At 42.9% G+C, this 27,161-nt stretch overlaps 1 protein-coding gene across 1 annotated transcript; it reads left to right on the top strand.

Moving 5' to 3' along the window:
- The first annotated feature begins 4,790 nt into the window (after positions 1-4,790).
- LOC137784643 (CMP-N-acetylneuraminate-beta-galactosamide-alpha-2,3-sialyltransferase 1-like) lies at positions 4,791-25,210 on the top strand. The gene is made up of 6 exons (XM_068575477.1): positions 4,791-5,340; positions 7,710-7,903; positions 20,311-20,490; positions 23,165-23,210; positions 23,932-24,051; positions 24,303-25,210. Exons 1-6 carry the CDS (start codon positions 5,050-5,052, stop codon positions 24,474-24,476), a joined length of 1,005 nt encoding a protein of 334 aa, XP_068431578.1. The 5' UTR covers positions 4,791-5,049; the 3' UTR covers positions 24,477-25,210.
- Positions 25,211-27,161: the final 1,951 nt, after the last annotated feature.

Raw genomic sequence — 27,161 nt, 5'->3', positions numbered from 1 at the left:
CACAAACGTTCAAGTTCTCCTAAAGGAAGGAACTGTAAAGACTTTTGAGAAGATGGCGTGCGTGGTGAACGTTACATCTCCTTATCATCTGCATGTTCGCATGTTAGCATGTCAGAGTGTAGCGCTGATCTTGAGGGCCACTAGCTCGGCTTGATACTCGCCTAATCCAAAGTGGATAGGGAAGGTGGGCTGATTGGGACGTTATCCAAGCTGGTCAGCGATTTGAATCCTGTCCGGAGCATAAATGCGGGTCATTTTTCACCCTCACCCTATTAATTACAGCCGCAGTTACCTCCGAGACTCACTGGCTCGCCTGCAATTACATCCCATTTTTCCTGCATGAAGATCTGCTTTTTAATCAGCTTGGTGTTAATGTTTTTGGTGTGGAAATGGAGTAATCCGACATTTTTTTTCCTTCTAAAATGGGTCTACTTATACTAAAGACCTATACCTTGAAAATAGACCATACATCATATTAAAAATGATATAATATGTGGATTCATCATGATGAATGAACATGTCATGAGGACCATGTTGCAGGCGAGCGTTAGCGTGCAGCTTAAATCACCACAGTGCATAGTTACAGAGACAATGCTGCGGTTTGCTTTCCTCAGGGGATTTATTGGCAATAAGAAACACATCTTACTCTTCCACAAACAGAGAGTGAGAGTGCCTGGAGTAGTTTCCAGCCTTCATGTCAATCACAAGAAAAAGCAAACGGTCCCTTTTGTAAAGCCATTGTTTTTGATGATAGGGCAGTTTGTTCTCTCGGATGACCCGCGTGAGGATGCCGGTCACATACTCAAATCAGAATGTATAAACATCAATAGCTAGAAAAGCACACTATGCCTTTTTTTTTTTTTAAAGAAACGTATAAATAACACATTGCTGCCGGGCATAAATGAACTCTTTCACCTTCAAAATGTCAGGACACAGAGAAACAGCCGCATTTCAAATTTGACCACTCTGCCTCTCCTATTTCGTCCTCTGGATTTTGAAAGTGTTTCATGAAACCAGGGGTCGCACGCTGTTCCCAGCCCTCTGAGAACCACAGATAAAAAAGCATCAAAATCAAAAAGTCCTGTTGGTTTTAACGCTGGTTTTCTTCTTCTTCATATGACCCACCTTTTAGTTTGATGAACTACATCTAAGGACTGACCCGGTATTGTCTGTGAACTGACTTCAGATATTCATTCCTCCACGTATTTAAATCTGGTGAGAAGAAGACCTCGCCCACACCTTTCAATCTCTCAATGAGCCTTGAATCCTCTTTATGTGCTCGAGCAAGAACTGAAAGTCAATATCTGTGAAAATGAATTACTCTCCGTCAAAGCCAGAGACCAGAGCACGAAACGCTAGATGTGATGCCATCGAATGTGAAATATGGAGCTTTTTCATTTTTTGTATTCCCTGAGTGATATTTTTAGTTATGGAGCGGAAATTTCACAGAAAATCCCTCTGGATTTCGTCTGCGTTGCGTTTAACATCTCTTCCTTATTCATCCCGTCTGGTGCAGTCTCGGCTCTTGAATGTTGATGATGAAAGAGATTCTTTGACATTATACTCTTCATGTTAAGAAAGAGGACTGTTAATCTTCTTTTAGTTTTACATTAATGGTTTCTAAAGCAATTTCTTTCTTTTTTTTATGCAGAACACGTAACATGTCTGGCTTCGTGTGTCTGGTAATGTCTTTTTTCTTTGTTTTTGTTCACGTTTCGTAGTCTATTTAATAAAGTACACCATTGCACGAGCCTGGGCTCAACTTTAAACTGGGACTCTGGTTTTCTCACATGCTGTATGTGAAGTACTTTTCTTGATATTCCTAAATTCATCTATGTATGACCATTTAAGTAAAAAGAGATTATTAATCATGCAAGGCCTCTTTTTAATCTTTTGTTCTCTTTTTCTTCACCTCCACAAGGTACCAATCTGTTGTATAGACCCATCCACCATGAGAAGATTATCCTCCTCAACTTAAAATGGACTCACTCCATGTGCTCTGTGGTGCATTGGTGTACTTCAGTGTATAGATGATAATTGGGACTTTAATATAGTGTTCTAGCGTTTCTCTCTGTGCATGTTTTACCTTGTGCTGCTGCCGAAAATGACTCTGACGTGACGCTGACGTGTTTGAATCGCCGTCACACGTATGTATGGGGGGCATGTTTGTGTCAAGTGTCACGGTTATTCCCTCGGAGAGCACGCTCTCTCGGCTCAGCAGAGATACCTTTCTATCAAGTGTATAGTACGGCACATAGGAGCCTTAAAAACTGCAGAATTTGATTTCTTAAATTGCTCACAAGGAGCACAGCTAAGCCGAGCAGAAAAACAATTTCCACGCCACAGAAGAAGAAGAAGAAAAAAGAAAAGCCTCACTGTAACTACGCCCTGCAAAGTTGATGACTTCTCCAAACTGAAGATTAGGGTGAAAATCACAGCTCACAAACTGCTGCTCGCCCTCCTCTCTCTCTCTCTCTCCCCCCCCCACCTCTGAAGTGTGAACAGACGCTTCGCTGTCTCAGCGAAGCGAACTCTGATCAGCGCGGGGTTGCCAGCCTTCACTCGGACAAGGTCGCGGGACACGAGATGACGGCCGGCGCGTTGTCAAAAAGTGGGGAGTTGCCACCTGTTCGAGGACACATTCTGCTCGCCCTCACATCCACCTGAACCCTGAATGCCGGTGGGAGGCGGGGGGGGGGGGGAACTGATTCAGTCAACAGCCTTCTGCACCGAAGTGGGCCTATTCATTCAAGTGTCTATTATAAGTGCCCCAAGGTATACTTGTCAACCTTTGCTGCCTGAGACAATAACCAACCTTGGGGTCTGCATGCAAATCCGGCTGTGAATTACAGCGCATCCGAACGGCAGCCGGCATCCCTCGTAAGCCTCCCTGTGCGTCGGGCCGTGTCAGCGCCGCTGATAAGCGGCTGCACAGTTTGTTTTTCTGCTCTGATAGGGAGAATGAAATCAACAGCGAGCCGTGTTGCTGCGTAGTCTTTCTCAGTCTTAACTCCAATCCTCTTTGCTCCCCTCCAGGGTGGAATTTGAATGACCTGATCAATTTCTAATCAGGAAAGACTCACAGTCTCTCTCTCTCTCTCTCTCTCTCTCTCTCTCTCTCTCTCTCTCTCTCTCTCTCTCTCTCTCTCTCTCTTGCAGCAATAGACTTTCCCGCAAATCTTTTATAGGGAGGGCTCGGAAACTGTTAAGCGCAAAGGGCCGGCAGCTCGTTTATATTTCCTCACGTGCGGTAATGAGAGCCCTTTATCTCCAGCGTGGATCTGCCGTTAGCTAAATGTATTGAAGTGTTTGAGGAATCCTAAACACAGCTGCACATCAGAATGAAACCGGGCCGTGTTAAAAGGCAGCGAGAAGTGGCCTTTTCATGTTGAGAAATGAAACCCCAGGAGGTCCGCCTGCTTTGTCAGTCATGAAAAACACTCCAATACTCTATTTTATTCCGGGAATTTTGTCACCAGCAGGCTACCGACAAACTGTACAGCTCTGTAGTAGTCGAGCATTTGAACCGATGGTTCCCGACCCTTTTTGGCAGATGAAGCCCGACAGCCCAAATGTGCTCCTTTAATTGGTTTCAAACTGGAAATTGTTGCCGTAAACTCCGTGTAAAAGCTGGTCAAGTTTGCATTTGTACTACTACCTTGGAGTTGCAGAAGTTTTCAGTATCCGACAGAGGTATTGCGTTTTTGGGTTGTCCATCTGGTCCATTCTCATGAGTGTGATATCTCAGGAACACCTGGAGGGAACTTTTACAAATTTGGCACAAACTGATTATTTGGCACAAACTGATTTGCATTTGGTCCTCAAGGACAGTGACCTCACGTCATTCCCATTCTGGTGAATGCAAAATCTCGGGAACGATCACCTTTCGGCGATATGTACCTCACATTTGCTACAAACTTCCATCTGGATACACGGACGAACTGATGAATAACTCAATAATTCACATGCCAATCATGACAAATTCACACAAATGGAGGCATTTTGAACAGACGTGGCTCTAAACTGTGCTTTGACAGCAGCATACAGTACAACCGCCAGCCAAATAACGTTGGCTTGATATCTATACTGCTTTTCCTGAATTCAAAATTAGCTAAATAACGGATTATTATGTTTTTTAGTTCTTACACACACACACCCCTTTACCATGTAACTAGTACTACGAGAATATAAATGTGTATTTCCATGCACGCTCATCGTATTCAACCCGTTAAAGTGCATGGGTAAATAAAACACAATTCCTCTATATTGTACACTTACAAGAATGAATTTGAATGTGTGAGTTTGACACTGGATCAAAGCCACACTCTGGTGCAGCCCAATGTGTCAGTGACTCGTGCATTCAGACTCTCATTTGATCTCAGATAAAAGCTTGTTTCGAGTTATTGACTTGTTTTTCTCGCTGCAATCCCACAATCAATCTAGACAATTGTTGGCGGTTGATTGTGGTCATAAGAGCTGAGAGACTTAAACACGTCCTTCCGTATATTGGCTCATAGAAAAATGGCAATAAACACTAAAGCACTAAAAGCAACACAGTCCATAGTGAGGCACTGAAAATAGTAGCGTGATGGTACAGAAGTGTGGACAGTTTCATCTTGGAGCTGCTGTGAAATTACCAGAATAGTGTGAGAATTTACACTCTGTTTTTTTGTATTTGAAGTTAAACCGTTTTAGAGCCCCACAAGCTGTTTTTTTCCCATTTCTCCCAGCGTGTGTGTCCCAAAAATGTCCTTTTATTTGCCTTCCAGGTGGATCATTACAGAGGGGATGACACATGAGTCACTTACCTCTCCGAGTCAACATCTGAGCAGCCAGTAGGAACCGACTGAATCTGATCAACCAGGACCTCCAGCTGACAGTGGATTAACCTTCCTTTTTGTTTTCCTGCAAAGAAACCACATCGATGAATTTCACCCGGGACGTTCATGAACCCGATCCTGTGTCGCCTGGATCACAATAACAGGATATGCTCTTTGGGCAGCAGTGATATTTTTGATCTCGGGCCCTTTGGATTTTGACTGTGACAACATGTCTCTCCCCAAGCGGAGGAAAATCAGGACCTTGGCTCTGCTGTTTTGTGTCATTACATTTACAACGTTCCTGTTCAGTTACACTTTCAGGGACCCTTCGCTCTACTTCTTCAAGTACGCTTTCCGCCTGTCGGATAACTTTTTCTCCAAAGGACTGTGCGCCTGCCGGCAGTGCATGACGGAGGCGGAGGACGACGCCTGGTTCGCCGAGCGCTTCAATCAGTCCGTTCACCCTCTGATGACCAGGGAGAACAGCGTCCTCTCTGATGAAACCTTTAAATGGTGGCAGGTAAGACTCAGGGGAGGGGATGCGTTCAGGGGATTTGTGTTGCTATCCTACAGAGGATTAAAACAAAAAGAAGGGGGGGAAAAAACCTGCACATTCAGCTTCTGAGAGCAGGCGAGGTGCTAAAAAAGAAAGATCATGAATAAAGAACAGAGATCACACGCTGCTGTAATGCTCCCGAGAAGTGTTTGCTTTTGCCGCATCGATTGTTTCCAATCCAAAGGATCTTCAGCAGGATCAAGTTGTGAAACAAACTCCCACGCACAATTTGCTCTCATTTAACAAGGGAGACGGTGGAAATGGAAATCGCTGTTGACCATCCTTTCCCACGTCTATACAAGCAGATATTTTCCATCATAACTTGAAGCACAGGTGTATACGGGCGATACCTTCATCATTTACTCCCATTCTTTCTGAATTAAGGCAAATATCCTGCTAACATGCCACGTGCTTTGACTATACAGTAGACACATGTATAGTCATGGAAAATACTTGGTGGGGATAATCTGGCCGGTGTCATACATGAAACATCTGATGGTAACTTTAACCACCTGTTCGTATGAGTGAGAGGCAATAAAGCTTTCTTTTAAATTTATTTTGGTGGACTAAATTTGGGAGTTTTGGCACAAAGAATAAAGACGTCAATCAATCACGCCGTGCCCAACGTGAAATATTCAAAATGTACACTAAAGTACACAACAGCGGCTGTGGAGAGCGAATGGAGACTGCAACTTTATTACTCTGTTCAACCTTGCGGAGCTGCAGATCCAGCATGGGACTAGTTCATTTTAGCATTAATATCTTTCCAAAGGGAACAAAATACACTTACCAGCATGTTTAAACCTGAGTAATTAACCTGATTAATGCATATGAAAACAGAAAAGTGGACATTTTTTATTGGAGTCTGCTGGTTGCCTTGGACAAACTCGTAACTATTTTATTTTTAAATTGCATTTCCAGACTGAAGTCCATTTACAAACTCTAATCTAGTTTGTATTGGTCCACCTCCTGACACTGCAGCCAGGGGAGGAGTTGTTATCTCTCCTTCTTTCATGATCGCTGAGTGTCAGCGTTAAATAGCCGCTTGGGGGGAAAAAAAACCTTTGGATTCAAAGTGATTGACACAAAACAGATGGTATCTACTTTTAAAAACATTACCTCATATGAAACTCGCTCGGCTGGAGATGTCTTTATGGAAGTAATGCCACCTACATTTGGCCAGTCATCCACCAGGATCATAAAACATTACCAACATAATAAAAAATCCAAAATGATTAGATACAATAGCTGTTAAAGTGTTTTATAGCAGCTTGTTTAAATCCACTGTTCATGGAAATTAAATTCACCTCAGCTCTGTAACTTATTACGTACTAGACTTAATTTAATTATATATATATATATATATATATATATATATATATATATATATATATATATATATATATATATATATACACACATATACACTGCACTTTCTGTACGTCCTATTATCAGAGAACAGCTCTCTGAATTAGAAAAAGCCTATTCACAAAATTGATGTCACACAATTATCCTACCTTTTTGCCTGGAAGGCATCCAGTGCCTCAGGCGTTCCCACATTCACCTCACACCATGTCCAATTAGAGGCAAGAATAGAAAAATTACTGCAAGGTTGCCTCCTGTCACTACTCATTTCAGGAAATGCTTCTCACCGGGAGCTTGATGAGGCAGGAGTCACGTATGAACGCTAGCCCGGCCAGATGGTTCGGGCTGCGCCGCTGCGAGGCGAGGGCGCGGCCTCAAGGCGGACCCGGGTTCGTTCCTCCGATGGGACGTCAAAGCTCACATGCTACATGGCTAAATGTGTAATTTCCTGGAGAGGAGAGTGTCGAATAAGGCAGAAAATGGGTCGCGTAATCTTGTTTTTCGGATGGATTAGAGTTTAGTCTCAAGATCAAAAGTCATACTTGTATGAATTGTATCTTATTGCACATTATTAATGCTTAAAACTATTGATAAAATCTTCCCCGGGGTTGTATCGTCAAGGTGAAAACCCCTTCACTGGCACATTTAAAGCATGAGTCACTAAAACTCGTGAGCGATGGCAGAGCATTCAGCATCCGCTCAGTGTTTCCAGCAGCCACGGCACAACGTAACGGGCTACAGTGCACACACATTCCTGCATTTATTTTCTGTCTCTCCGAGTTCAAAGCCACCAGAAGAAGGCCGTGCCAAAAGAGCCCCCGCAGACGCAGCTAAGCCGCCCCCGAGGTTATTTCAGAAATGCGCTCGGTGTCTCGGGCTCCGCTGCCCTTGTTCAATCACTTCAACTTAAAGTGGCCCCGGAGCCGCGGCGCTCTCTCTCTGAGGTCGGTCTCTTGCTGTGTCACCAGTGGTTGCAGTCGGAGAGGCAGCCGGCCAACTTCACTGAAGTGGTGGAGGAGCTGTTCCAAGTCATCCCTGACGAGGTGCTGTACATGGACGCCGGCCGCAAGCGCTGCAGGACCTGCGCCGTGGTGGGGAACTCTGGGAACCTGAAGGGCGCCCAGTACGGCGACCTCATCGACTCGTGTGATTTCGTCATCAGGTCAGTGAACGCTTCGGGTGTGATTTTGAGAATATTGAAGTCACAAACTTTTAACTACGACGTAATCTGTCTTTTAAAAGTTTCTTTTAACCCTTGAACACAAACGCCGGGGGATTTTCACCCGTGCAATTGTTGTTACGTTGTTTTCATTGTGTTGCTTTTGTCTGAGTTGTGTAGCTTCATGCTGCTCACTGACGTTATTGAAGATAGGCGTGTCTTAATGAAGGTTGGCGTGTTTTATTGAAGGTGGGCGTGTCTTATTGAAGGTAGGCGTGTCTTATTGAAGGTAGGTGTGTCTTATCGAAGGTAGGCGTGTCTTATTGAAGGTAGGCGTGTCTTATCGAAGGTAGGCGTGTCTTATTGAAGGTAGATGTGTCTTATTGAAGGTAGGCGTGTCTTATTGAAGGTGGGCGTGTCTTATTGAAGGTGGGCGTGTTTTATTGAAGGTGGGCGTGTTTTATTGAAGGTAGGCGTGTCTTATTGAAGGTAGATGTGTCTTATTGAAGGTAGGCGTGTCTTATTGAAGGTGGGCGTGTCTTATTCAAGGCGGGCGTGTCTTATTGAAGGTAGGCGTGTCTTATTGAAGGTAGGCGTGTTTTATTGAAGGTAGGCGTGTCTTATTGAAGGTAGGTGTGTCTTATTGAAGGTAGGCGTGTCTTATTGAAGGTGGGCGTGTCTTATTCAAGGCGGGCGTGTCTTATTGAAGGTAGGCGTGTCTTATTGAAGGTAGGCGTGTTTTATTGAAGGTAGGCGTGTCTTATTGAAGGTAGATGTGTCTTATTGAAGGTAGGCGTGTCTTATTGAAGGTAGATGTGTCTTATTGAAGGTAGGTGTGTCTTATTGAAGGTAGGTGTGTTTTATTAAAGGGAAGTTGTGTTTTATTAAAGGTAGGCGTGTCTTATTGAAGGTAGATGTGTCTTATTGAAGGTGGGTGTGTCTTATTGAAGGTAGGTGTGTTTTATTAAAGGGAAGTTGTGTCTTATTGAAGGTAGATGTGTTTTATTAAAGGGAAGTTGTGTTTTATTAAAGGTAGGTGTGTCTTATTGAAGGTAGGCGTGTCTTATTGAAGGTAGATGTGTCTTATTGAAGGTAGGTGTGTCTTATTGAAGGTAATGCTGGTAAAGGTATGCTGTTAAATGGTGAGGTCTTTTCATACGACAAAGCTGATAAACAGGTTGTGAATAAACCAAATAACTTAGTCAGATCATCGAAACCACTTTGTTCGGAGGTGAAACTGAAGGAGTGAACCTGCAAAACATCGCTAACGCTTCCTCAGTCGAAGCTTCCTTTGAGGACCCTGACGTTTGCTCTGCTGTTTTAGTTTTCATTTTTAAGGGTCATTGTAAATTGTTGAATTATTCAATGTTATCGGTGTGGAGAAGGCTTTAAACGAGTGTTTAGACCATCACTAAGGGAGATTTACAAAAAAAAATACATTTGCACATTTACATAAATACAGAAACAACTGGGTTGACCTCAGCATTACTGAAATCCTGGCTATGGTCTGGCTCTCATGGGAAAACTCCACAACTCCAGCGCGATAGGTCAAAGGTGAGCTTAAAAATAGTTCTGTAAACAGAAACACATGTTCACAACCAAGTGTACCTTGGACCTGGGGCTTTATCAGAAACTAAGACCCTAGTGGTTAAAAACTGTCCTTGCAAATACTGATTATTGACATTATTGATCGATCTGCTGATGAGATCACTTGATTAATCATTAGCTGTATCTAATGGCAGATGTATGTAGCCCAATGATATTCAGTTCACTGTCTCAAAATGGTGAAAAACAGCAAATATTAACATTTAGTCTAGTGTTTTCTGAATTAGAGAGAAAGGGGGAATGCCATGCAACAACAATGTTAAATGCATGTTATCACAGCGCATGCATCTTAACCTCTAAGCCCCCTGAAACCGAGCTTTTATTCTTCATTCCTGAGCTCTAACTTTGACATTTTGGATGTTACTATTTTCTCCGTCTCCTGCAGCACTTACCGGTTCTAAAAAAAAGTATGAGAACAAATCAACTGCAATGTTTCCATCACATTAGGTGCATTCAGCAATGTTCACTTTTGTTTCTTGATTATTTAATTGAGTGGCAGACAAACGCTCCGAAAACATCTTTAATCTTTGCTCCCCGTGCAACATCCCCGTCTCTCTCCCACATTGCGTTCTGCCACTTCACAGCGTGCGCTCAGACATTCACACATCCTGGTTCTGGGCTCGAAATGAAGAAGAAGAAGAAGAAAAATGATCTCGACAAAGAAACTGATCAAAAAACAACCGCGTTTGAGTCTTCAAATGTTTATTCAGTGCCTCGGGGCGGCGGAGGGAACAAGAGAGGAGTTTGTAGCTCCCTGTAATCTGTTACACCAATTGCAGCTCTGCAGAGAAAGAATTGGAAAAGATGGAGAACACGACGAGGAGACGTTGCTTGTGGTGGAGCTCTCTGCAGAATGGATCCGCTGGCTTCGTGACAAAATCAAGCTAATTTGGACGTCAAAGGGTAAACAGGCGTTCTCGTTTAGACTTTCATCCAATATCTCTAAGTCACAGATTTTGTGTCTTGGCTGTCGCGTTGCAGGTTTAGTCTGAATAAACACTGATCTGCAGGGGTGGAATATGCAAATTCCTAAAGAGAGGATTGGTATTGTTCTTCAAATATTATATAACAATGTTGGACAATGCTACAGTCTTCTGTCGTACACTGTAAGAAATACACATTTAAGCTGTCTGCTCACGTTATTTTTACACAGAACGGAAAATAACACTCATTTTGAAGCTCACGCATTAAGTCAATGACAGTGAGAGGTTATCAGTTCAGAGAGGACACGGGAACATCGTCTGGTGAGTGTGGACAGAGACTGAACACCAATGCCTTTCACATATCCACAATGCAATTCACCCAGATCCTCTAAAGCCTCCTTTTTAGACCATTATGAATATTGAACGGCATCGGCCTATCGGCTAAAGCCTCTTGTTTGCTCAGCAGATTGCGGTGGTGAAATAGATTTCTATCGTAAAGAGAGCCTTTTCATCCGCCTGACAAAAAAAACAAAACCTGATGGATTTTTCATAATGATGTTTCAATGTTGTTTGAACCATCAATAAAATGTTTAAAAAAAGTTATCCTATGTTGGATTTGAATTATGCTTTTGCTCTTCTAAGACAGACTAATTGACACGCCGGTGCTTTCTTTGGACATCTTATCGTAGGGAAACTTAAAAGTACACCAGTTTGTATGCAAATGCAGATAAAAACTAAAAATGAAGTTCATTTTACACGCTGATGCTTTTATCTACTAAATATGAAAATATGTACGGCTAACTTTGTGGAGTTGAAGACACAGATAGTGGACTCACACTTCATTTTCTCCTGGAGTTCGGACGCACCGGGGAGACGAGGAAGAACAATTTGGCCTCAACAACAAACAAAAACTGGCGACGCAGACGCTTGTCTCGCTTTGTGATAAATTAAGTTAAATGGAAAGTGCAACTTCAAGGTGAGGGGCATAATAAAACTATAATTGTGTGTAAATATGTCATGAGTAACACAGCGGACACAACGCGAATACGTATGTGAGTGCTCGTCTGCACACTAAATACTTTTACTACTTCACAGATAATAATTAGAATAAAATTGCATTTGGGTGATGGAAACGGTGTTACTTTTGTTTAGGAAAGCTACAACGGAAAGAGATGAACTAAGCAATAAGATGACTTTGATGACGGGAATTTGGGTGCAAAATATCCTATATTTGATCAATTCATGTGAAAGTGATGGTAGAATTAATCTTGTCTCTACCTGATCAGTAAAAACATCCACCACCCGAATGATTTGTCATCAGTCGATTTGCATGCTGACCCGTCACACGAGCAACATCTTGCTTTTCAGTGATGTGAACTAATACTGGAAGAAAAACATTCACCAAACCATCACAACCGGGTTTGAACATTAAATAACTAATCAACTATTTCTGTCTGCCGTTGTCTCTTCCGACTCATTAAACGTGGTCAGAAAATCTCACTTCTGGTGGCGTCCTGGGGATGGACAGGTGGACTCTAAACGTTGTTTTTTTTACCCTCCAACCACAATCTTTTCCTTCACCTAACCAAGTACATTTTGAAAAGACAGTGTATGCATGTTTCTCATGGAAACTGAAAACTGACAATAGAGGGGGAAGCCGGAGTGTCGTGGTTTGACTTACCATCTGCCGCATGTGCCGAGTTTGGAGCGATAGCACACATGAACAGGCATTAAATTGCTCTGAAGTGGGCGGTACTTTCAGACACCTACTGAAAGCCTGTGTTGTGCAAATGTTATTGCGTTGTGTTATCGCTTGCGGAGAGTTGTGTCTGTGCCATGGACGCAGCTTTTTCCATTCAAACTACGCGGGTGCTGTTTTGCTCGTACTTTCGTCTGACACGATGGTGGAGCGAGGAGTTATAACACCACAATCCGGGGCCCACGTTGACACCGACTACAGTAGTCTGAGTTTGTGTAGCGTGAGGGATAAAGGTGTGGGAGCGGAGCCCGTCACTTCGGCCTCAGCGCTTCACGAGTGACGGGCCATTCTGTTCAGATTGACGGCAAACAGGCTTCGTGATGAGACCTTATCAGGAGAGTAACCCGAGCGCCCCTTAAAAAAAAAATCCCAAACGCATATTCCACGGCATCCTCTTGCACTGGCTCTTGATTCATCGCAGCGTGGCTTTCTCAACCTGCTGTGACACGCCGCCCCCGTGCAAAGCCACATTAGCGCACTTATCTTCTTCGCCCGGGCCCCCCCGCCGCGACAGCCGCATGCCATTGTCTACCGATTCAATTATCGGATGGCAGGAGACAAGAGTTATTTTTTGCCATTAGTGGAACAGTTTCCTGCAGGAGCACAGTGTAAATATGCAGTTTTGCTTCGTCGTTCCAGCCCGAGCATCGCGTGCGATATCACGCTCGGTTGGAAGCCGTAGGGCCGAGCCAAAAGGTCGCCCGAGCCACGCCCAAAACAAGCAGTGGGGCACGAAGGTGAATACATGTTTCACTCAAACTCGGGCCACACTTGAGGCCAGCGCTCAGTCCAGAATACATATTTCATAAAATGCTGTTCAAAAATCCAGGAAAATAAGGATTCATGTTTTGGGTAATCACTTGTGGCTTTCTTGAAGAAATTGTACTTTATTGATTCTTGTTGTTCTGAGTTTAAATGCACTTATTGTAAGTCGCTTTGGATAAAAGCGCCAGCTAAATGAAATGTAATGTAATCACCGGCATCTCTCCTGAACACAGAGTAACTCCTCACCTCTGATCCCGGTCTCTCGGTGCTCTGTGTGCTCTGTGGCACACCGACATATTTCATTTAAAAAGGGAGGAGGCTGTGTCTTGGCTGTGTGATTGTCTCATCATTCATATTTACTCTGTTGAATTGACGATCAGCCCAGCTTATATTCCATGCCATCATGTAAGCCCTTGCAAAAGAAAGACTTCATTAAGATGGATCTTGAAAAGCCGGCAGGTGTAATAGGTATAGTAGGCACATCATATGACCGTGACTCCAAAATAAATCCCGGTTTGAAATTGCCTCTGAAGTCGGGAGATTTTCACACGACTAAGACGCGAGCTTTCTAGCTTTGGCTGTCTTCTGAATTTTCCTTGTGATTGGTAATCGTGAGCTTTAAACCCTGTCAACAAGATTCAGCAAATTACCTTTTTCTTTTCCTGCTTGTGAGTGTGTTATTACCGGGCGCACGGACGACCAGAACGCTCCTCACAAGGGCCTCTTTACCCATCAGCCACCTCTGCCTGGGGACACGGAAGTTTCCCTTTATGTTCTCAATCAATGCCTTAAAGCTTAAGCAGAGCTCGTGTATTGAAAGCTTGTGTTTGCATCACACCTCCTTGTGTTGTTGTTGTTGTTTTTTTAATGACGACAGCACAACTGCAATAGTGCTTTCAAAGATCCATCATGAGGAAAAATTTCCAATTAAGACTTCATTTTTGCAATCCACTCTGCAATCAATCCTGTCCCTTTGCCCGGCGAACCCATTCGTTATTGTGACGCAAATAACAAATGGAGTTCAGGGGCTTGATTGCCACTTGGCTATGAATGAGTGTCAGGGCACTGGAAGGAACTTAAGGGCATCAATCAAAAGCCTGTTTTGTGACTTGAATTTCGATGCCCGCCGTTTGTATTTGTTTGCTTGTTGCGTCGTCTATCCCAGCTTCTTATACGAAGGCCCTCGTAAAGGTCTGTTTTATTTCTTCATCTCGTTGATGGGTTGGGGAACAGAGTGAAATGTTACGTGTGCGTTTATCAGAATGTAGTTCAAGCCACACAACCACGAAAAACCTTGACATTACTGGCTGTGAAGGATTCCTTCTGCAGGAAATTAAAGTGGCCTTGATGTGTTTTCCAATGTGACGAGCTGCATGCCAGAGGTTAACAGGGGTCATATTTGCTCTTGCCATAAGTTTTGATGTTTTATTTTACTAGACACATGTATTGTACGCGCTATCGTGCTGAGATAATTGTGTTTATTCACTGTGATGGAGAGTGACAGTCGCGGCGAGCAGTGGAAATGTTTTTGTTAGATGTGTAACACTGGAGGACGAGATAGCTGAGCTTTCCCTCCGACCGGTTCAATGTTGTCTTTACTGTGAACAATCTGCAGAAGCATTTATTTGAAAGGCGTGAATTACTAATTCTGGCTGCTTTTTGCTCAATCACACTGCACCAAATAGCCTTTGTTCATCTTTGGCATTCATTCCTCCTCTCTGGTTTACCAAAGAATAAACCATCGAGAAGTAATTAAAAATTCTGCTGCCGAGTATTAACTAAGACCACGAGGAGAGCACGTGGCTCTGTGACCGCTTACGTTCATATTGAGTGTATTCGTCGCCTCATGGCCTTGCACCAGACTATCTCTTTTAGAAATGCTTTTTAGTTTAAGTACCAGTCGGTCCGTTCACATCCTCCGGTTCCTGCGTCTTCCTACATGTTCAACAAAGCAGAACAAAAGCATTTGGTGACGCTGCTGGAAGACATTGTGCTCCGAGCCGTTGGCACAACCTTCCAAAGGATCACGCCAAACCCATCATTACGTCTTTCATGTAGTGTTATATTTTGTTATATTTTAATGTTTTAATGTTTAATGTGTTTTCTTATGTCTTATGTGTTTTCATCGTATGGTTTCCAATGGATTTCTTATTTAATTTCACTCTAATTTGATTTGTTTTACTGTTTTGCCATGATTCATTTATTCAGTCTTACATTATATTCATTTAGTTATTCATGTTTCTCAACTTCATTTGGTGAGCAGTGGTCTCCTCCTCTTCTTGATTGTTTTACATCTTCATGTCAAGCACCTTGAATTGCATTTGATTGGTTTTCAAAAGGATCTATTTAAATAAGACAACTTTGATCGGTCTTTACAAACACATCTTTAAAGATGTCCAAACCACAGTTCAGCCATTGCAGGAGTAATGTTGCCATGGGAACATGACCTACCTGTGCACGCACTGACTGTGAAGGGAAGAGACGGCGCTTCAGAAGAGAGCGCTGTCGCTTTAAGAGAAGAGGGAGGAAGACAGTGTGGTATGCATGCTGGAGACACAAACATGTGCTCGTGTTTAACCCGTGGATTAGTTTCATAAAAGTTCCAAAGCGAAGACGGACGCGGTCATGCACAGTTCGCTTTAAGCGCGCAACGTTTTCAAAGAGCCCAAAACGCTGTGCACGCACAACGGTTGACCTCCGGCTTAAAGGAATGTTTAACGAGTGCGACGCGGGAGACGTGTGTCTCCGCATCGTGCACGATGAAGGCTCCTATAACGAGCCACCGCGAGGGTTTGACACGTGCGTCTACTTAAGACACGTCCGCCTCGCTTTCTCTTCTCAGAACTGAACGGTGCTGTCTGGGTTTACTGCCCTGACTCCCCACGAGTACATCAAGAAAATGGTATTTACCTAAAAGGCTGCAGGTACTTCAACAGGCCACACTTGTGGATTGGCTGGATAATGTCAGCGGTGGTTTCAGGCCAACTGCAAGCCCCGTAAAGCTAACAGGCGCAGCGCCACGCTGGTCTCACAGCAACCTCGAGTGCCACATTGCCAGCTTCGTTTTCAGGCCCTTTTAATTTGGCGCCCGGAGCTTTAAAACACCACCCGAGACTCTCGGTGCCTTCATCTCATTTGGTGGCGTTGCCTCACTCTGGCCCCACCGCCTCATCGACCTCATAAAGAAATGTACAGAGTGTTCATTCCTCATCATGATTGTTAGTCAGCTGGAACTGCATAGGCATTTTGAAAATGTCCACACACACACACACACACACACACACACACACACACACACACACACACACACACACACACACTGAGGCTCAACACAGGAGAGCAGCGAACTGGTGAGAATGTGAAGAAATGAGACAGTGCTGAAATACCACTGACCTTTCGAGTGTTAGATGGTTATTATGGGCTGCACCTTGAAGTGTGGCTCCAGCTTTGAGCATTTTGAGGACAAATTAATAATAATTAGACAAATAGGTCCCAACCGCCTGCTGGCAGACAAACAGCCTTGACATTAAAGATGCCATTAATAGTGTATCAGTGTCGCAGTCTTACCTTTTTTTTTCATTATTCAAGAAGAAGAAAAACAGATGAGATTTTCCTGGAGAGATTTCAGCACCAGTCTGATGAAGGACTTTTAGATTTAAGCGTTTAAGTTGTTGTTGTTGCCATTCTCGGCTGTTTGACAGCCGAGAATGGCAACAACAACAACAACAACAACAAGTCGATGCTCTGACATCTTGTCTGTCAAAGAATGCTCCAAAAGCCAGAATCATATCTGCATATCCCAGATCTTCATCGGTAAATGCTGCATTTGAAATAAGGCCTAATTCAGAATTTCCAAGCGGAATATGATGTTTACATGAACCAGATCAAACTGGGAATATTGTCATATTCTGAATAATAGTGGAACACGAGTGTGCATGGACAGGTAGTCATTGTTAGTGGAGGTGTTTCTCTTCAGTCTGTTGTTGTTGTGGCTGACTGGAGGTCAGTAAGGTTATCAGTCACAGTAGCAGCATGCATTGAAGACTCTACTTGACGTGACATTTCAGTTTAATTTGATTTGTTGTATTTCTTTAACGTTTATTAGAGCAACAGAAATGCTTTTAAATAAAGTTTCATCACAATTTTGAGACGTTTCCCAGGAGAACCTCGGTCCTCCTGAAGGGTTTCCCTTTAATTTGAACACTGTTTTAAAATATCTGTAAATAACGAAGCGCTGCGAAGCCGGATGCCGGCGCAATCCACCAAGAATCACATCGACACCGCAGCAGCAGCAGCAGCCCACAAACAGGCTGTTACACAAGGATGACGTCAAACTGAGCAGTGACACGTTGATGTGGAATCTAATGCAGGGTTGAAATACAGCCGCCGTGATGTCTCATTAATGCGTGTTCTTCGTTTATCTGAGGTGAAGCCATTGATGTGTCAAACAGTGCACCTGTTCCATCAATCAATCAATCAATGATGGACAACTTTGCTTTCAACCCATTTCAACCCGCCTATTGATGCAGAAAGTTCTGGCGCGTCATTCTCGTAGCCCTGCGACAATTCGCTTGTCAAGACATCTGTCAGCAGTAAAAAAAATCAAATCAAATAATAAAAAAAGACCTCCACTCTGACTTCCACTGCGCCATCTGCTCTGCTTTCATGGATTCCCTGGAAAGGTGCTCCAGAGCCTTTCTGATTTTTCACACATCTATTGTCCACATCAAAATCTTTACTTGAGCTCATACGTGATGTGCGCAACATATCGCTCCTAATCGTTCCGCTTTGCGTTGAAATCCTTCTTCATCTCACATCCTGTGCTGGTTGTAAATCCCGGGTTAAAAAGCCTCGTGTGTGTGTGTTTTTTTTCCCCTGCGCGTGAGCAGGAACCCTCTCCCTCGCTGGTGAGACGGCGCTTTTCAAACGCTCGATACATCTGCCCCAGTTTGTTTCAAGCCCATCTGGTCCTCCATTTCCAGCGCCAGGGACGAGTTACAGCAGAAGTTGAATATTGATTAGAGACCGATTTTGAAATATTCGCCGCCTCAGAACAGTTGACACCGCACGCCCCCGCAAGATGAAGTGGAGCATCGGCCCACTGAATCCACTTAACAACCAGAGTTAACTTCTTCAGTGCCCGGACAGACTCGCCTTTGAATAGCGTTGACCTCGGCAGTGAGTAATGGACGAGGGCCGCGCGGCTCGGTTTGGTTTGCTCATAAGTCACAGTCGGAGAAAGGAATGTGACGTTGCAGTAGGATGTATCTCTGCATGAGCTCAGGATGCAGTCTGTGTTTTTGAACGGTCATTACTTCCTCCTCTAAATCCCGACAGTGTCTCGCTGCTTTGGGCCATGAGGAAGCCCGGGAAGAGTCCCGAACAAACGGCCGGTCCTTTCCCAGGCAGAACCGGACATTACACGTTAAACTTCTGTCAGTAGTTACTGTGTGGTTCTTCTTTATCTTGAGAACCGTTCATCCCATCGACTTCACACTTGGCGGCTAAATATATGCAGTGTGGAAGTCGCTGCAATTTTGGACATGCGACACGATCAATATTAATATATTTAGAAAAAAACAAGCAGTGGGGGCATGCATTAGAAGGTCTTCTTCTTTCCTTCCCCCTGCCTCGAGGGCGCTGGTCATTATGTCATCTCATCTGGATTACCACTGAGCAGTGAGAGACTCTGCACTGTGGCGTGTTTCACCGGACTTTTGTTTGTCTTGAAAAATGTTCTCCGTGAAACTTTAATATGGATTACGCGTCGTGTTTGATAAGTCGTGTTTTGTGCTGTGTGGACACCAGGAAGAGTAGCTGCTACCTCAGTGGCAGCTAACGGGGATTCAAATAAAGAATGTGCTGCAGAAGTGATGCATCCTGCACATTATGCTGTTTGATATGTGGCGTGGTGTTCCTCTGCCCTTACCGCCGCTTTCTCATCTGGCCCGGACGACAGGGATCCATTCGGTGGGCAATTCTTAAATTCCCAGAAGCTACGGTTACCATTTCGAGAGAAATCCACCATGGTAGTCCTGTCGAAAACTGTTCTTTTCTATTGAAGCATTGCACCATAAAACCTCTTGCCAATACGTCTCTTCTTCTATACATTGCAGTTTTAATCTCGACAAAGCAACACGCAGCAGTGAATAAAACCTGCTTCTTCTTTCCTGAACAGTTTACAGAGAAATTGTAATTAACTGTTAACTTATATCTCATAGTCATGGACTATTTATTGCCTTTATACGAGCACTTTGATTAAAGAAGTCAAGTATTAAAAGCTTTAGAAAAGAAAAAAAAAGCCTGTGAACAATTTGAGCAACACTAATGTGCTGTTATGATGTGTGATCACCTTCATATGTCAGTGAAGCGTTTACACTTACAAGTAAATGCAGGTTAAATAACCACGTGATAAAATGTAAGTTGTATAAGTCTTTTCCAGGATAGAAGGGTTGCAAATTGAAGGCACATTTAAACAATATTTTCTCGACTTGATTGGTAAAATACAAGAACATCTTTCTTGGTATTAATATTTGAAGTGACGAAGTGATCTACGAAGCACAGGAAGCAACACTTAGGTTCTTGCCCCGAATCCTCCAAAACCATCCCCATTAAAATCTCCTTTCACTTCGATTTTATTTGTCCAAGACGTTTTAGTTCCAGATTTCCATCCAAACGCACAAGGTCATCGCCATTCTCAACCCAGGAGGCGACATCTCTTTCAAATAGACAAAAATAAAACCCTCATCAGCTGTGAGATACTCCAGACCCAAAGTGCTTCTCTCAGGAGCTTGTTTGTAATTCTTGACAGGCTCAGGCTGAAAATGTCAAGTTGTTATATATCTGTCATCTCAATCAGTAATGAGCAGTGTGGTGTTGCCCAAACTGATGATGCCAGTCACATGATTTCTCTTCTCCGTGTCACTTCCTGCCACTGACCGACACCAACTGCCACTGTCAAAGCGTCGCGTGTCGCCGCCAATTACCGCTCCAGAGTGTGTATTGTTGGACATAATAATAATAGGGAGGCCTTGCCCAGCTGGCCAAGCGGTAATTGTCGAGCTCTAAATGGAAACTGGATTGTTCTGACACGCTGTCTGGATGTCCAAAACATGTTGGAGGGGGGGGGGGGCACGTTCTGCTTTTTGTCTTTCATATTTCAGTTTTTTCTCTCTCGAAATTGTTGGTTTAGCATGTGCCGTGTGGATTAGTACGACAAAAAGCCAAATGTTTCCTATCTCTGAAAACATGTGGGTGGAATAAACCCTAAATGTGAACTGTCCTGGAAAGGATAAAGATAGAGTATGACATTTTTTTTTTTTAAAAAGCTGATGAACATATCTCTCTCGTCCCTGCAGAATGAACCAGGCGCCCACCACTGGGTTTGAAGAGGACGTGGGCGCCAGGACCACGCATCATGTCATGTATCCGGAAAGTGCCATAGACCTGGACAACAGCACCAGCCTGGTGCTGATCCCCTTCAAGACTCTGGACCTGCAGTGGATCATTAGCGCTCTGACCACGGGCTCCATTAAGCAGTAAGTGTACTTATTGGACGTTAGCGCTGTGCTAATCAATATTTTGATATGAAGAATGGACCTAATGACTGTGTAATGTGAAAGGGGATGAATACACAGAGAATTATCACCCCAGTCGGCAGTTCCTCTCGATCCCACAGAGTTATTTAGCGTCTTTCGGCTCATTATTTTGATTTTATGGCCCCGCAATTCCTCAACCTCCTTTCAAGCCGCGACGGAAACATCTAGTGAAACAAGTCTTCAGAGAAAAATGAATATTTGGCTTGCATGAGCCAAGTGGCCACAAACCTGACTACAGGCGGTGTCTAGTGCTGCTCTGTGCCTGCTGAATGCGTGAAAAGCAACTTCGGGCCATATTGTATCAACTTAATAAGGTCATAATGTGTCGATGTTGTGTTACAGCTCAGTAAAAACAAAAACAAATATCAATTTAAAATAGGGGCATAGATGTGCTTATTTAGAATTGTAGCGTATCACTCCGACAGATAGTCTTGCACTTTAACTGATGATTTTAAATGTGTTTATTCATTCCATAAGAGCTGTGTAAGGCACAGAAAAATAGCATCGTTAGCTTACTCCTCTAGCATTAGCATACATACATAGCCAATACTACCTTAAAACATACACAGTTATTACAAGTGTTACATTTATTCCAACTTAAACTAACTTTGTGCCTCTTCAGGGGAGTGCTAAAACGTAACTTTAGCCATTAGACGACGCACTTCTTGACTTTTAACTCTGTTTTTCCGCCTTCAAAATAAAAGCACCGCATCTCAAAACAGGAAAATAACACACTGTGCTTACTGCAGACAAAAAAACATGCAACAAAAACAACAAAATTGATTGACCAACAGTTTCTAACATTTTATTAAAGGAGCAGTGAGTTGACGCCTAAAGTGAAAAATTAAATGTATTCAGACATCTATTATTCCAAGGTTTGAATCTTTCTTTTTTACTTTGCAGACACAGATCCCAAACAAGATGCTCTCTAATTGTTATTTCAATTATTTTTTTTCAACTTCTAAATAAATACATTTAAAATATACTTGCTTAATTTATCGCACCGTTTCTCAATTAAACCGGAGTTCAATAATAACTGTCCTGGAGGCTTGAACGCATTACGATGCACCGTGTTGCTCCCCTAATCCATCTACTCTCTCCAAACACCAGATTGTCACAACAACACTCCCTCGGTCGTCCTATTTGTCCGATTGCCGTCACATGGATAATCACTCAGTGTTAATGAATATTCCAGTCAAACTCACCTTCAGCTGCTTCATTCTCGATGACCCCTAATCATTAGCTTCATTACTGGACATCCCAAAAAAATGAATAAAAATTAAGCTATTGAAAACAACTCCAACCAGCCAACGCGTTAGCGTCATCATTCTGCGTCATTACGTTGCTCTTCACGGGCAGTGACGTCCGCATGAGCCCAGCACATCTTAACGGAGCGTTGTGAATCCTTTTGGTACATTTTCTAGTCTCTGGGGTCAATTTGAGCCCATTCGATGTTTAACGGCTCTAAATGAATGGTTAACATAATTTTTTTTGCTTCATATTTCATGACTTTTCCTAATATAATGGGGACAACTGGATAATCATCAAATTAACATATGTTTTCTATGTCCTGTACACATCTTGTACGCAATCGGTGTTCTTCAGAGTCAGTTTGACCCCCGGGGCTTTATTTCAGTGCAAAACATATAAGAAATATCAACATTTTCCACACATTGGTTGTGGTTGTTTTGGATGATATTGAGGTCACTTTAACATAACAACTGTATAATCTTCAGAAGGTTTTAGGGCCCTCACCTTACATGAAGAGAATGAGGCTCAATGAAAGGACAGAACCGTGCAGAGACACACAGGACCGGCTGCAAGGACTCCTCTGAGCAAAAACAAATGTCACGCCTGTGTGTGATTAGGAACGTACTTTTGAACATCAGGCTGTGTAATGCAGTGTGTAGCATGAGGCCACGCACGCACACTAAGCCTTATTCATATTCCTTCACCACAAAATGTAGAGGAATTGGCTGGACTTCTATATTGTACAGCACATATCCCCACACGGCTTTAAACCTCTGTATAATCTTTGAATTTTAATGAGACAGGGCTGCGAGGGCAAGAGCCTTGATAAAAAAACATTTTTTTAAAAGTACTTTAATTGGAAACATTTGTCTGGATTGTATCTTACAGTGTAATTATTACTTTTCATTCCAGTCATTAGTATGCCGTCCCTTTGCGTGTCCGACAACGGCTGCACCGGCGTGGTGGAGAACGTGCGTGGACTTTGTTTGACTGTTTTTACGGCTTTTTTTCTCCATGAAAACGCTGTGGACTCAGGTTTTGCCTGTGAAAATGTTCATGGGCGAACTGAATGTGGACACAAAGGCGCCTCTCCCTCTTCCGTGCTGCGACTGCAGCGTCTTCAACCCCAGAACGACAAACACGTCGGCGCTCCCCTCGTGTGAGGAACAGTGCAAAATGGCAAAAAAATAATTGTGTCACTGCGAAAACACCGGGCATTTATTTTTGACTGTGGATATGTGTAATACCAGTGATTGCAGAAAAATAAGCACAGTTGTGTTTCGAAAAAATGAATTATGGGCTTTGAATTGCCTTGAAAATCCCTCAAATGGTAACTTCCTGTTGTGTTTATTTTGTGTTACAGCACGTACACACCTGTCACGTCCAGGATAAAAGCAAACAAAGACAAGGTGAGTCATGCAGAGCTCTTCACACTTCCACTTCCACAATTGTTGATCATCTCATTCCTAATTGTGTACAGATGCAAAGTACATTACTCGAGGTACTTGTTCTTTTTACTGCACTACATGTATTTGATAACTAGTAGTTACGCTTCTGATTAGGATTTCACACACAAATCATGGGATAAACTTTGAGAAAATGATGCCGTGCAACCAATCGATAGCTTGCAAATTACAACGTTGCGTAATATTATCCAATAAATGAATGTATTATTAACAGTAGATTATTGAGTGAGTGTTTCTGCATTATGAGTACTTTTACTTTGCTACTTTACTACGTTTTGCAGGTCACACTTTTGTCCTTTGACTCAAGTGCCACTTTTGAAGGACAACTTCTTGAAACAGACTTTCTGGATTGTAATACTTGTACTTGAGAGAAGGATCTGTGTACGTTCACCATTGTGTGTTTTCTCTTTGTCAGGTGGTATGTTTGAATGTTTAAATAGGGTCAACAAAGCATTACTCAAAGTGACTTTTCTCTCAGAATCGGCATGTAGAACAACTAGAGTGGAACAGGAGACAGTACTAGCAGTGACGTACTCCTTACAATCAGTATTTTCCACTTAAACAAGACACGATACAGTTATTAATGTAACTCGGGAACTTGTTGTCCTGTTTCACTAAATTACAAATGGGTATGAAAAAAATAATCTGTGCGTCTTTTTTGCAGGTGTTGATTTACAATCCGACGTTTTTCAAATACGTCTACGAGTCTTGGCTCGAAGGTCACGGACGATATCCGTCCACCGGCTTCCTCAGCTTAATGCTGGCTGTCCACATATGTGATGAAGTAAGTTGAGCCGCTGTACTGCGCACACGACCTTGACAAACGATACCTGGATTACCTCAGTAAAGTGGAATGACTTTCCATTTTACACTTTCAGATAACTGCAGTGTGTGTGTGTGTGTGTGTGTGTGTGTGTGTGTGTGTGTGTGTGTGTGTGTGGAAACATAAAGAATCAGAGTCCAGTGCAAAAGCTTGTATGGATGAGTTGTGTGGGTTTTTTTTGACCCGGTGCTTTTGTTGCTCGTCTGCTCCAGGTCACCGTGTTTGGATTCGGTGCAGACCAGTACGGAAACTGGCACCACTACTGGGAGGAGAACAGTTTGGCCGGAGCTTTCCGTCACACGGGCGTCCACGATGGAGATTACGAATATAATGTCACCCTGCAGCTGGCGGACAAGCACAAAATTCAAATGTTCCGAGGCAGATGATACCGTGCCCGTATGTGCCGCAAGCCACCAAACCAACCTCAGCAGCCTTTCAAATGTTTGTTTGTTTTCTCACGCTGGAACAAGAGCGCTTTTGTCACGATTTTGAAAGAAAAGACATTCGCGCATGAACTCTTTTGGTCCGTCCAGTTTTCTTTTTACCTGATTCAAAATGCTGTGGCCAGACCGGCAGCGCTTCAGTCCCCGTGACAGATCATGAACGAGACATCCGCCCTGCCATTTGTTTACCGCTATGGAAATATGCCGTGTATCACGCTGTCTATGAACAGCTTTTGTACTATTGTGTGTGCATAATCTTTGGGGGGCCACTGTGGCTCTCGCTGACAATAGCTCTATTGACCAAGTGCCATGGATACTGTGTTAATGTATAGAAATAGCAAAGAAGCATTTGGGAAACCGTTTACTTTCAAGCTGACAGACGTGGAAAGCTTGTAATTATCCTCTCGACTACGCTGTAAATATCCCTGCAATTTAACCCTCCATCATAATGACAGGTACAAGAATCAGCTCTTTTCTTTCGTCACGCTGACCAAATCCTCTTGAGCGAGCTGCACCACAGAGCTGCTTGCATCTTGATTGTCTGATTACAGACGAGGCGACGGGTCACTTTAAATCCAGTCAAAAATCAACCCCATACCACATATTTCACAATATTGTGACATTTATGGCCCCAACACACACCGCACTTCCACTTTAAAATGGTAAATTATTATTAATTTCATTTGGTCGTTGAGTCGCTGTATTATATTTCTGTGAATTTTGTTTCTTAACATTGTGGTCAGAAATAATGGTACTGCAAATAATTTTCCTTCACTTTTTTCTTGACCTAAAATGCATTTATTCATATTATACTCAATCTAAAAATACCAAAATCAGACTCTCCAAAACACACCTTGCACACATTTAAGTGTGTTTGACACACGGCTTATTTTATGCAATAATCTAAAATTGTTGATGTTAATTTCCATGCTTGGGCTCCAGAACATTGTCAGTACTGCGGCATTATACTGGGACACCGCTTGCAATATATATTTTGACATACTGTACTAAATAGTACGGATATTACAACTTGGTCTTGTATGAATTTGTCAAATTTTTAAATCCCTCCACACATTTCCCAGAAAAAGTGATAAGGTCATGATCTAAATGGCCTTCATGGCCTCATTACCCATGAGCCTCCAGTGTTCCCACAGCAGAACATACTGACTGCAGCGATCTGCGCAGTGTTGAAGGGTCAGAAGTCGCTTGCATGAAATGTCGGGTCACAGATTGTTTTTATTCACATCTTTTCACCTACAAGGCTCATTTTAAAATGAGCAGTCGGTGATGAAAAAACATTGTTTGTGGGGCTGATTGTTGGAAGTGTGCACTGGCCCTAAAGGGCTCTATTAGGAGCCCTGCAGCGAGAAGTGGCTCAAGGGTTGTGCTGGTGTGACTCAGTGTTATGAAAAAATCAAAGGAATCATTGAAGTGTCGCATAAACACCAGGTTCTTGTTGAAAGTTGTAGACGTTTGTCATTTGTCACAAGAATCAGGCATTTTTCACAACCTATACAGGGGTGCCTTATCATTGAAATCAATACTGGAAATTTCTGATGTACATTGTGACATATATTATTAATAAAAAGTATGTTTCAAGTGCCTTTAATGGGAGGTTTTTACCATCAAAGTGCACTGTATTGTAATTATTTTCACTCTATTACTTAATTTGTCAGCAACCTTTACAAGTTTATGTTAATTTTGTGTGAACAGTGTCAATTTTAAAGGAACAGTGCGTCACATTTAGGGGGGTCCATTGGCAGAAATGTAGAAAAGTGTGTTTTATTTAGCGTATGATCACATGAAAATATGAATCATGTGTTTTTGTGACATATAGAATAAGGTGTTTATATCATTTATATCGTATGGAGCGGTCCTCTTCCCGGAGATGGTCACCATGTTCTACAGTAACCCAGAAGGGACAAACCAAACACTCCTTCGAGATAGGGACGTTTTCAAATCTTCACGTTGGCCTCCTCAGTTTTCCTCTGCGCTTGGCAGGCGGGAGAAGTTCCAGTTGGTTGCAGTCTGTTACCTCACCACTAGGGGGCACCATATCCTGCACACTGCATCGTTAAATCATGTGCATGATACATAACATATGTTAAGTACTTGTCAGTAGGATTGTTTAGTCAACAAAACATTGAGCTTTTTTAAAATTTTGCTCTGCCGCTTTGACAAAATGAATGCTAATTTTTCATAACTCAATCAGCTGCGTTTGCTGAAAATGTTGTGAATGTGTGAATGCTTCATGACTCTTCATTTTCTGAAACATTCAAACTCTTCTTAATTCAACATGGTGCTGCTCGTGAAATAGGGCTATGGTTTTCTCCATGTGCGTCTTTGGGGTGTTTTTCCCTCTCCACCAGGCCGACGACACTATATTTGATCAATTGAAACCTGACTGCCACCTTGAAGATGACAGACAGTGAGTGGCGTCCGTCTGTTGTGCAGGGAACACTGTCACCTAGTGGACAAGATCATGTATCAGCATTCCCGTCGCCTGATTGGTCCGTTATTAGACCGATGCGATGCTAATAGCATTAACAGACACTTTTAAAACTTCAAAACATCACCTCGTCTGTCACACAACTTTATTTGATCTACAGATCCACCCAGTGTCGTATA

The sequence above is a fragment of the Clinocottus analis genome, unplaced genomic scaffold (assembly GCF_023055335.1).
Source record: "Clinocottus analis isolate CAN_PGR_092001 unplaced genomic scaffold, fCliAna1.0.p SCAF_14, whole genome shotgun sequence".
Taxonomy (NCBI): domain Eukaryota; kingdom Metazoa; phylum Chordata; class Actinopteri; order Perciformes; family Cottidae; genus Clinocottus; species Clinocottus analis.
Note: the sequence above shows the minus strand (reverse complement) of the source record. Positions and strands in the feature narration are given on the sequence as shown.